Source organism: Ornithorhynchus anatinus, chromosome 8 (genome assembly GCF_004115215.2).
Source record: "Ornithorhynchus anatinus isolate Pmale09 chromosome 8, mOrnAna1.pri.v4, whole genome shotgun sequence".
In the NCBI taxonomy this organism is placed as follows: Eukaryota; Metazoa; Chordata; class Mammalia; order Monotremata; family Ornithorhynchidae; genus Ornithorhynchus; species Ornithorhynchus anatinus.
In genome coordinates, this window is record NC_041735.1 from 63,216,939 (window position 1) to 63,229,132 (window position 12,194).

The window sequence follows — 12,194 nt, forward strand, 5'->3', positions numbered from 1 at the left end:
TCAGGAAGGAGGGAAGGGGAAAAGGGAAAGGGGGTCATTGGGAAAGGACAGTGAAGTTCTCACCGGACCGTTGCATGGAAAAGGGGAAGTTTCAGGGAACGGGGCTATGGGGCTGGGGGTCCAGAGGGAACACTGGAGAGTGGGAGAGTCATTCTAGGTCTTCATCTGCAGTTGCCAACAAGGAGGCAATGCAGTAGTATTGACATTTATTAAGTACTTACTGTATGATGATGATGATGATGATGATGGGAATTTGTTAAGCACTTACTATGTGCCAAGCACTTTTCTAAGTGCTGGGGGAGATACAAGGTTATCAGATTGTCCCAGGTGAGGCTCACAGTCTTCATCCCCATTTTACAGATGAGGTAACTGAGGCACAGAGAAGTTAAGTGACTTGCCCAAAATCACGTAGCTGACAAATGGCGGAGGTGGGATTAGAACATATGACCTCTGACTCCCAAGTCCGTGCTCTTTCCACTAAGTCACGCTGCTTCTCTAAGCATGTGCAGAACACTGTAATAATAATATTGGTATTTGTTAAGCGCTTACTCTGTGCAGAGCACTGTTCTAAGCGCTGGGGGTGATACCGGATAATCAGGTCGTCCCACGTGAGGCTCACAGTTAATCCCCATTTTACAGATGAGGTAACTGAGGCACAGAGAGTTAAGTGACTTGCCCACAGTCACACAGCTGACAAGTGGCAGAGTCGGGTTCGAACCCATGACCTCTGACTCCGAAGCCCAGGCTCTTTCCACTGAGCCACGCTGCTTCCCTAACTGTACTAAGAGCTGTGAAAGAATGGACAGGGAGGGAATAAGCATGGTGCCTGTCCCTCGGCCAGCTCACAATCTAAGAGTAAAAAGAGGGACAGAGCACAGGCAACAGACCCATTAAAACGACATAAAGGCAAAAACACAGATCAGTAGGGAACTGTTACTAGAGGAGCAGAACTTCAGACTCCCCGCAGCTTAGAATCCACAGTCGCCCCCGCGACCACCAGCCGCCACAGCCTTCTAGTCCCCTCTAGACATAAGCTCGTGGTGGGCAGGGAAGGCGGCCGTTATATTGTTTTATTGTCCTCTCCCTGGCACTTACTTAGTACGGTGCTCTGCGCCCAGTAAGAGCTCATTAAATACATTTGATTGAGTGAGGTTTTGCGGAGGCGATGCCAGACCAGGGCTGCTTTTCTCTTTTCCGTCAGGATGGCGTAGGGCAGTCAGTTGCAGTCGGTGATGCAAAGTCAGTACGGGTTCCGGGAGGCAGCTTGCTGGGAGAGGAGGAGGAGAAGAGCCGTGATCAATCACTTGCACCCTCCTTCATTCATTCATACATTCAGTTGAATTTATTGAGCACTTACTGTTTGCAGAGCACTGTACTAAGCGCTTGGGAGAGTACATTAGAACAATAAGCAGACACATTCCCTGGCCACGACGAGCACCGATTTCTTACTACAACCCAGTCTGCACACTTCTCTCCTCTAATGTCACCTTACTCACTGTACCTCAGTCTCGTCTATCTCACCGCCACCCCCTTGCCTATGTCCTCCCTTGGGCCCGGAACGCCTTCCCCCTCCACTTACGCCCTCTCCCACCTTCAGAGCCTTATTCAAATCACAGTTTTTTCCACGAGGCCTTCCCTGATTAGGTCCTCTTTCCCTCCTACTTCTCCCATCTGCGTCATCTATGCCCTTGGATCTTTAAGCACCCGATATCCACCCGACACAGCTCCACGGCACTTATGAACAAATCCTAAATGTATTTATTCATATTAATGTCTTTCTCCCCTTCTAGACTGTAAGCTCCTGTGGGCAGGACCACCAACTCTACCAACTCTACTGCATTGTGTTCTCCCAAGCGCTTTAGTTCAATGCTCCACACACTGTAAGGAGCGCTCAATAAATACCTTTGGCTGATCGATTGATTCCAGAGGAGTCTTGATGCCATCTGGTGGAGAGAGAAGTCTGATGAACGCTCAGCTGCATCTTCCGTCCCCGAATGGTGGTGCCCAAGGTATGCTGGGAGCAGAACCCAGGGAACTACGTTTGGAGGGGGACGGGGTGACAGGTACAGGATGAAGTCGTGTGGTTGTCTGGTGGCGACAGGGCTTGGCACATAGTAGGCGCTTAACAAACACCGTCATCATCATCACTCATGGAGGTCTGAGAGGATCAGATCTGGAGAGGGGCGTGAAGTAGCGGAAAGATCAATTGTCTACGGAGAGTCAGAGGGCCTGAGTCCTAGCCCCAGCTCGGCCTTTAGCCTGCTGGCTAATCTTAGGCAAGTTAGTTTCAACTCTCTGCACCTCGGTTTCCCCATCTATTAAGCAGGGATAATATTATTTTTCCAAAGCATTTTCACTTTTTTTTAACCTCATTTGGTTCTCAAGCATCCCTCTAAAATAGATATGTAGATAGAATAGACCCTTTATAAAAACATGAAAAAGAAAAGATCGTGTCTAGGCCCCAGCTGTACTCTAACTGTGCATTAAATTGATGCTCTAATTTGAAAAAAATACAGAAAGTCAGGGTTATGTGCCTTAATTCAGTACAGCCAGGCCCCAGGGCACGGGAGAAGTGGAAAAAAAGAAAAAGGAATTAAAATGCCAAGCTTGGAATTGGTCCCATCCTAACAGACTCAGAGGGGACTCAGAAAACAAATGTGATGCCCAGGAGATTGTTGCAGCTGGAATGTATTGTCAACTGATGGGAGTTTTAGGGTTTAATCCATCCATCAATCAGTTGTATTTATTGAACTTCTGTTCTCCATCTACACCCGGTCCCTTGGAGAATTCATTTGCTCCCATGGCTTCAACTAATACCTCTATGCGGATGATTCCCAAATCTCCATCTCCAGACCTGATCTCTCGCTATCTCTGCAGTCTCACATTTCCTCCTGCCTTCAAGACATCTCTATTTGGATATCCTCATGTCACCTCAAGCTTAACGTGTCCCAAACCAGAACTCCTTATCTTCCCACCCAAATCCTGTTTTCCCCCTTGGACTTGCCATCACTGTAAAGGGCATCTCCATTCTTCCTGTCTCACAAGCCCATAGCCTTGGCGTTATCCTCGACTCATTCGTTCATTCATTCAATCGTATTTATTTAGCGCTTACTGTGTGCAGAACACTGTACTAAGCTCTTGGAATGTACAATTGGGCAACAGATAGAGACAATCCCTGCCCAACAATGAACTCACAGTCTAAAAGGGGGAGACAGACAGCAAAACAAAACAAGTTTTCAGGCAATAATACCATCAAAATAGATAAGTGGAATCATAGATATATACTCCTCTCTCATCCAAAACACATATTCAATCCATCATCAAATCCTGTCAATCCCACCTTCACAATATCACTAAAATCCACTCTTTGCTCTGCATTCAAACTGCCTCCATGTTAGTGCACTCACTCACCCTATCCCACCTGGATGACTGCATCAGCCTCCTTGCTGACCTCCCAGCCTCCGGTCTCTACCCACTCCAGTCCATACCTCACTCTGCTGCCCAGATCATTTTTCTACAAAAACATTCAGGACGGGTTTCCCCACTCCTCAAAAAACTCCAGTGGTTCCCCATACACCTCCATATCAAACAAAAACTCCTCACCACTGGCCTTTAAGCATTCCATCACCTGGTCCCCTCCTACCTCACCTCGCTACTCTTCTACTCAGACTCAACCCACACACTTCACTCCTCTAATGATAACCTTGTCACTATGCCTCCATCTCTCCTATCTCACCACCAACCCCTGGCCCATGTCCTGCCTCTGTCCCAGAACACCATCCCTCCTCAAATCCTACAATTACTCTCCCTCCCTTCAAAGCCTAATGAAGACACATCTCCTCCAAGAGGCCCTCCCCCGCTTCCTCTTCTCCCACTCCCTTCTACGTTGCCCTGACTTGCTTCCTTTGTTCTTCCCCCCTCCCAGCCTCACAGCACTTTTGTACATTTCTGTAATTTGTTTATTTATATTAATGTCTGTCGCACTCCCTCTAGACTGTAAATTCGTTGTGGGCAGAGAACATGTCTGTTTATGGTTGTACTGTACTCTCCCAAGTGCTCTGCACACAGTAAAGAGCTCAATAAATATGATTTAATTGAATGAATGAATGAAAGAATGAATGCAGAGCATTGAATAAACACATGGAGGGTACAATACAACAGAGTTGGTAGACGCATTCCCTGCGCACCGGGAATTTAATACAATACTCCACACACAGTGAGCGTTCAATAAATGCCATCGATTGAAGGAGGAGAGGAAGGTTGCTGAGCATAAATCCCTTGACCGTCTTTTCCACAATTGGGAGGCAAGTCGTGGACTCTTTAAGCAGGCAGCAGAGGAAATAATCAGTGGAGTGTTTGATTATGCATGGCGAGTGCACCGATGCTGCTTATCTACAGTCAGTCAGTCACTCAATCAAATTTACTGAGCTCTTACTGTGTGCAGAGCATTATACTAAGCGCTTGGGAGAGAACAATTGAACAGACACATTCCCAGGCCACAGCAAGCTTACAGTCTGGAGGGGGAGACAGACATTAATAGAAAGAAATAAAATGACAGATATGTACGTAAGTGCAGGGGGGGGGAGGGGGCGGGGGGATGAATAAAGGGAGCAGAGGAGGGAGCATGGGGGGAAGAGGAGAGGGAAAGGTGATTGAGTGCACAAAAACTTGCAGGAGTGGCTTGTGTTAGAACCATGGGGATGCCTCTCCACAGACTCCCATTGGTCCGAACGGAATTGGGAAAGATTAATCAGTGTTCGCACTGCATTCTACAGAGCCAGAGTGCCAATGTGATCCTGGTTAATATCCTGAATTAGAGCCAGTCTTTCCTGTAGTGAGATGGTTGCGTTACCCTAGCAGAGCAGTTTGCCCACGTACCTCGAACCTACATCACCTACATGTATCGGGGGGGGCTCTTAAAAACTGGGTAAATTGCACTTTTGCAGAGTTCAGTTTGCTTCAATGAGCCGAGGATGTTTAACTAACGGGTCTTGCACGTACGTTTTATAGCACTTCGACAGGCACATCTGAGTCTTGGGACTATGGAGCCCCAAAAGGTATTCCACCTCTTCTACCTCCCTGCCCCCACACCCTTTCAGGTTTCCAGAGCCCTAATACAGTTCTGCAAGGGATGGACTGTCCAACCGGTCACCGAGCGGGACATTTTCATTCAAATGAAGGCCGGGGAAATGGCCAAGGGAAGAGCCCGCAGCTCCAACTGTCCTGTGTCGGCCTGCTTCAGCTCCCGAGACCTCCGACCGAGTCCGACTCTGAAATTTCAGGCGATGTGGAAGAGCAAGCCCCTCCTTTATTGCAGACTCCTTTTCTATTGGTAAAATTCCTGTGCAGGGTCACGCAGGGAGCCCACCCCCTCTGTGTGTTTTCATTCTTGAAGCTCCCCACAACTTTACACCTGAATGAACGCCAAACCTCCGCCAATATATAAAGGAAAGCTTCGGGAGAAATTTCCCAGTCGCAGCGAAGGAGCAGAGGAGAGGGATCTAACGAGCTCTTCGTTCAAGCGTATAACTCACGATGATCCTTCCTGTCATCCACTTCTATCTCGTCCTCCTCGCCTGCTTCCTGATGAAAAGCTGCTTGGCTTTTAAGAACGATGCCACAGAAATTCTGTATTCTCATGTGGTTAAACCTGTTCCGGCGAATCCTAGCAGCAACAGCACACTGAATCAAGCCAGAAATGGAGGCAGACATTTCAGTAACTCCGGATTAGATCGGAACAGTAAGTGTGTTGATTTTGTAAGGCGAGTCCTATATTCCTCGGGACTGTTTTCTTGCTAACTAACCTAGACCACCTTTTCCTCTTTTGGGGGGTCCGATTTGGAGGAGAAAGAATAGCTTGGACTAAGCGTACATATTTGTAGATTAGCATAATTTGCTTAGGTGATGATTGCACAGTGGGCTATCGAGTGGTGATTGGATATAACCGACATAGGGTATAATTCTATTGCATTTACAAAAATATCAACATCTCCCGGATGAGAAAATGGGCTTTTTTTCCTTAAATTCATGCAAATCAGGATTTTTTTTTTCCCCAAATTTTGTTCCAAATCATTTTCATTTACTTTTTTCTACTTTGCATAAGCTATTCAGCCTGGGGACAAAATGATACTTTTAATAAGCCTCAGGAAATGCACAGGAAGGAGCACTGACAAACTGCAAAAAACGACCACTGTTTTAGCTAGAATGATCAGTCCTAGCACCTGGGAGTTCCCTAATAGATTTCTCCACCACATAATAGCAAGGATCTGATTCCTCAGAGTCTTTGATAGGTGAATGAGAGAAATTTGGAAAAAAAAAACAAAGAAAATGGAAAAATGACACATTTTGTTGAAATATTGACTCATCTTTCTTGATTCAATAGAGTTCCCAAACTGAGGACTGAAAATGCAGACCTTTCTGATTAATAGGGAACTTTTATTTCTTGATAAGTCTGCTGTTCTTTGCCTTTTGGTTTGATGTGGCTACTCGCTATGAAAAATAATCCGATTCTTCACTTAAGGGCTATGTGATTTCTCCCGAAAGTCAGCACCTTTCTCTGAAGAAAATTAGCTCGTTACATTTTGCTTTTAAAGAGGCAGGGCAGGGTAGCATAGAGAAAATTAATATCGAGACCCAAGGCTCCTCCTCCTCCACTCCAGTCAGAAAGTAAGGTAACTTTGCCCCTGGAAAGTGGAGGCGAAAGTGACTGTAGCGTCTTTCAACAGAAAATAAGGCGTGTCAGCTTTCCTGAATATGGGTGGTTTTAAGTGCACAGGAAATATCTGATTATTATAAGATTACTGCGTAATACAGAGGGTATTCATTGTCAATGAACTGTCACTGCAAAAATGCTGTGCTTATATGTACACAACAACAAAAGGAAAGGCATTTTCGAATCGTGATCAGCTGCTTTCAGGCACATTCCTCAGACAGCTGCAGGGAGGTAAGCCCGACTCGGAATCATTAAGACAAATCAAACAGACCAGGAAGGTAGTCCATCCCTAGATAATAATCTGGAGAGGAGTGACTTCACCCTGATCTTATTTCCCCTCAAGGCTCTAGCTCCGACCTTGAAAGTAGTGATGGTGGAGAAGGCAAATGCAGGTAAATCACTCTTATCAAAGTTGGCTGGCTTTGGCCATTTTCAGCAGGAACTTAAGGGTGGGTTTCCTTTCGAAGTTCTTTATCCTTTTAAATTCTTGCTTCAATATCCTCCTCGAGTGTATGTTTCTATTCAAAAGAGACAGTTTCTCTTTCTGGGTATAAAAAGCAACTCCTTAAATTTAGATACCAAAGTAATGCTTACAGTGACTTCAAGTAATTCCAGAGTTTGTTTTTTTACCTTAACTCCCTAAGGCACATACCAAAGAAACAGCCAATTATCTAACACACACATCACATTAAAAAAAATAATAATAATAAAACCCCACTGGGCTAAAGGTTCTTCAGGACCATAATCAATGTCCAAGCAATCACGTTCTGTCAGTCAACAAGTTTATACCTTTTTTCTACCGTAAAGTCCATTTGGGAACCTAGCATTGTTGTTATGGCAACCATTGCTTAGGTTTCGTGGTTTGGGTCTTTTTGATTCTCTCTCTCTGTCGACTGAATTGCAATTTACATTTTTTTCATTTAAAAAAAAAAAAATTCTTGGTTGCCAAAGAGGAATTTGGAAATTGATATTGATTTACAGTAGAAACCAATATGCCTATGTGTGTGAGTGTGTGTGTGTGGTGTGTGTGGTGTGTGTGTGTGTGTGTGTGTGTGAGTGTTGTGAATATAAGTATCCTGATTTCCAATTTAAACATTGAATGGAGGAAAAAAATCACAAATCACATGTTGTCCCAAGCACTTAGTACAGTTATTTGCACACAGTAAGCGCTCAATAAATACAATTATTATTAATAATAATAATAATAATAATAATGAAATGCACACATGCAGAATATTGAAGGATTTTCAGATTGCCAAGCCAGATTCCTTAAATCACGTGATTTGACAAAAAACACTTGCATTCATAGTCTATGTATGACATCTGTGGGAAAATGGAAGTATCTTTAAGGGTGTTCCTGCAGGACGCTTCAGAATACGGGGAAATGGATGACTAACCTTTCTTTCCATGGCGAAGGCATAAATTGTTAAGCCGTCCATCATGGTATCAGCCATAGGTAAGACCTATCGTCCCCCCCACAAATGAATTTTCCTCCTGTGAAAGTCACCAGCCCTCTGGAGGGTACAGGCTCTCAGGAAATACCTTCGCGACCCCACTGTCGTTAAACAAAAGAAAGAGTCTGATGGGGTCACCGTTTCCTCCCGGCTTTTCTTTTGACCATTTCCTCTTCTCTCCTTTTCCCAGATCGGGTTCAAGTGGGCTGCCGGGAGCTGCGATCCACCAAGTACATTTCAGATGGTCAGTGCACCAGCATTAACCCTTTGAAGGAGCTGGTGTGCGCCGGGGAGTGTCTGCCTCTGCCCGTCCTTCCCAACTGGATCGGCGGGGGCTACGGGACCAAATACTGGAGCAGGAGGAGCTCCCAGGAGTGGAGGTGCGTCAACGACAAGACTCGCACCCAGCGGATCCAGCTCCAGTGCCAAGACGGAAGCACGCGCACCTACAAGATCACCATGGTCACGGCCTGCAAGTGCAAAAGATACACCCGACAGCACAACGAGTCCAGCCACAACTTCGAGGGGGTTTCACCCGCCAAGCCGGGCCAGCACCACAAAGAGCGGAAAAGAGCCAGCAAATCCAGCAAGCACAGCATGAGTTAGAAACCAGACTATCAGAGACGAACTGATCAGTAACCGTCCGCTTTTAACCGGGTCCGACCGCTTAAAAGACTAAGTCGTCCGTTGCGGTTTTCTCATTTGAAAATATACGCTTCTTGCTTTGACCAAACTTGAGAGGGTCCTCATATCTTTCGGGACTTTCTTGAGGAATTTTGTTTTCCCTTTCAGATTTTCAAGATGGGGATACCCACACGTGCTACCTGCCTTTAAACCACACCCACATCACACAGTTAGGGACCGACGCAAGTCTGGGAAGACTAGTTCCTCCTTTCCGATAACTCAGATGGAGCAAACCGGTCATTGCCATGAATTTTCACTGAAGTTTGATTTTTCAGAAAGGTGCTCTTCTGTGAATCTTTATGGGAACAGACTAGACTGTAACTAGACTAGACTAAAGCTCGACAGGAGACAGGAGTCCTGCCACGAAACTGTAAGCTCCTTGAGGGTGGGGATCGTGACTGCCAATTCGGTTATATTGTACACTCCCAAAACCCTTAGTACGGTGGTCTGCACATAATAAGCATCCAATAAATACTATTGATCGATTAAACGAACAGATCCTCGGCCAATAGTTTATTTTCCGTTTAGAGAACTTTCTACGCCTTCCCAAAACAAAGCCCACATTCACGGAACGGTTTCTTAGTACGAAAGAATGTTTTCTTGCATGACGGTGCTCATGTGCATATCCCAGTATTCCCGAGATGCATGGCAGCAGCTGAAAAGTAAATCTGAATAAACTATTTATTTGTCAATGTAATTATTTAATGAGCTTTTACATGTGGTTTTTCTAAATGTTCTTTTTTTGTATCTTTTCATGTAACTAAATATTTTCCTATGATTTAACGTTGACCTGAAATTGAATATGCATCCTGTAGATATGTAAAATAAATGTTTTAGTCTTCTTGTTATATATATATATATATATATATTTTTCATCGTGAACCTTATCAACAGCTTGGATATTTTTTATCAGTGAGAAAGCTTTTTAAAAAATGCTTTGTAAAAGCTACATTATATTCTTTTTTGTTGTTGTTTAATCTGTGCAATCCAAAGGTATGTCTGAAGACTTTTGACTTCATCAGTTTCTTTTAAGAAAAATAAACACTGCACAATGAGTTATTGTTCTTGGTTCCAACATGTAAGAAAATGCATGAGTTTGCGTGAATTATCCCACATAATCTTGCAAATAAGGAAGCTTACTTGGTTTTCAGTGAGTTCTATTGATGTTTTGGCAGCCATTTCTATAATAAAAAGTGAGCAGCCTTTCATAGGACTTGGGGCTTGGAGAAAGTTTGCATGACTAGAGTTGAATGTGTTTGAAGGGTCCAGATTGACGTTCATATTCCCGAAACATGAAGCCATCTTATATAACTAATCCCCTACCATCTGGTAATTTAAAATTCTATTAAAGTTTCAGATTTACCTTTTTACCCATCCACAGAATGGGGTGGCGGGGGTGTTGTTTGGTGGTTCTGACTCTTACACTGAAATCTATGAAAATACAAGGTAATGTGGGATGTTTCCCCCTCCTCAGGAAACTCCACGGGTTGCCCATCCACCTCCACATGAAACAACAAGTCCTCATCCCTGGCTTAAACCAGTCCATCACCTTGCCCCCTCCTACCTCACCTCATTTCTCTCACACTACAACCCAGCCCACACACTTGGCTCCTCTACTGCTAACCTTCTCACTGTGCCTCTTTCTCATCCATCTCCCCGCCGACCCCTCGCCAACATCCTGCCTCTGTCCTGGAATGCCTTCCCTCCTCAAATTTGATAGACAATTACTCTCCCCCCTTTCAAAGTCTTACTGAAGGCAAATCTCCTCTCTTCCCTAAGCCCTCATTTCCTCTTCTCGCACTCCCTTTTGTGCCGCCTTTGTTCATGCCCACTCCCAGCCCCGCAGCACTTATGTGCATGTCTGTAATTTATTTATTTATATTAATGTCTGTCTTCCTCCCTCTAGACTGTAAGCTCGTGTGGGCAGGGAACATTTCTGATTATTATTGTACTTTCCTAAGCACTTAGTACAGTGCTCTGCACACAGTAAGCACTCAATAAATATATTTGAATGAAGGAACGAAGGAGGGGTGGGAAAAAGTGCTTGGATATGTGTCTTAGCAGTTTTATTTATGGATGTTTTAAGTCACTGGTGACCTTAGAAGGCATGGGCAGCGAATGTTTCTGTTTATTTTTTGTACAATACTCTCCCAAGCATTGAGTACAGTGCTTTGTTCACAGTAAGCGCTCAGTGAATGAAAGGCGCAGCCTTGGTGGAGTGGAAGGAGTCAAAAAGCCTTATTGTAGGCTTTATATAGGAATATAGTTGGTTGAGAAGAAATGTAGACAATCGATCAATCATATTTATTGAACACTTACTGTGTGCAGAACACTGTACTAGTGCATGGGAAAGTGCAGAAAAACAGAGTTGTTGAACACATTCCCTTCCCACAAGGAGCTTACAGTCTAAAGGGGGAGGCAGTCACTAATATAAATGCATACACAAATAACTAAACATAAACAAAGAGGCACTGGATAAATATAACCTGATCCAGGAGTTTGGACAGAACTGGGAGCCGGGGTGTAGTATAATAGCTGCAGGGAGCTGAAGGGTTGAGAGACGGTTTTTTTTCATGTGGGAAAGACTTGACCATGCTTGAAGGGCAAAGGTAAGGAATCATCACCTTAATCACAATGGCATTTGTGTTTGTTAAATGCTTATTATGTGCCAAGCACTGAACTAAACCCTGGAGTAGATATAATTAGATTGGATCTGGTCCCTGTTCCCCCTGGAGCTCGTTATCTAAATAGGAGGTAGAACAGATACTGAATCCCCATTTTGCAGAAGAGGAAATTGAGGCTCAGAGAAGTTATGTGACTTGCCCAAGGTCACACAGCAGGCAAGTGGCAGAACTGGAACTAGATCCCGGGTTCTCTGACTTGTGTTCGGGCTATTAATAATAATGTGGGTATTTGTTAAGCGCTTACTATGTGCCGAGCACTGTTCTAAGCGCTGGGGGAGACAGAGGGGAATGAGGTTGTCCCATGTGGGGCTCACAGTCTTAATCCCCATTTTACAGATGAGGTAACTGAGGCACCGAGAAGTGAAGTGACTTGCCCAAAGTCACACAGCTGACAAGTGGCTGGGCCAGGATTCGAACCCATGACCTCTGACTCCAAAGCCCGTGCTCTTTCCACTGAGCCACGCTGCTTCTCAGGCCATGCTGCTCTTCAATCAGAGAGTGAGAGGCTCAAAATAGCAGAGGTGGGGGAGAAGAGAGAAAGGGAGCATTTAGGAGTTGAGAGGAAATAGGCTTAGATTTTGAGGGGGTGAATTTAGAGAACAGATGGGCATAGTATCATCACCAAAATATTTTTACATTGACTTTATGTGATGCTGCATT

At 44.7% G+C, this 12,194-nt stretch overlaps 1 protein-coding gene across 1 annotated transcript; it reads left to right on the forward strand.

The window, feature by feature from the left end:
* The first annotated feature begins 1,895 nt into the window (after window positions 1-1,895).
* On the forward strand, window positions 1,896-10,060 carry SOSTDC1 (sclerostin domain containing 1). Its single transcript, XM_029070196.2, has 3 exons — window positions 1,896-2,009; window positions 5,100-5,740; window positions 8,357-10,060. The coding sequence occupies exons 2-3, from the start codon at window positions 5,536-5,538 to the stop codon at window positions 8,770-8,772; spliced, it is 621 nt and encodes a 206-aa protein (XP_028926029.1). The 5' UTR covers window positions 1,896-2,009; window positions 5,100-5,535; the 3' UTR covers window positions 8,773-10,060.
* The last annotated feature ends 2,134 nt before the right edge of the window (window positions 10,061-12,194 follow it).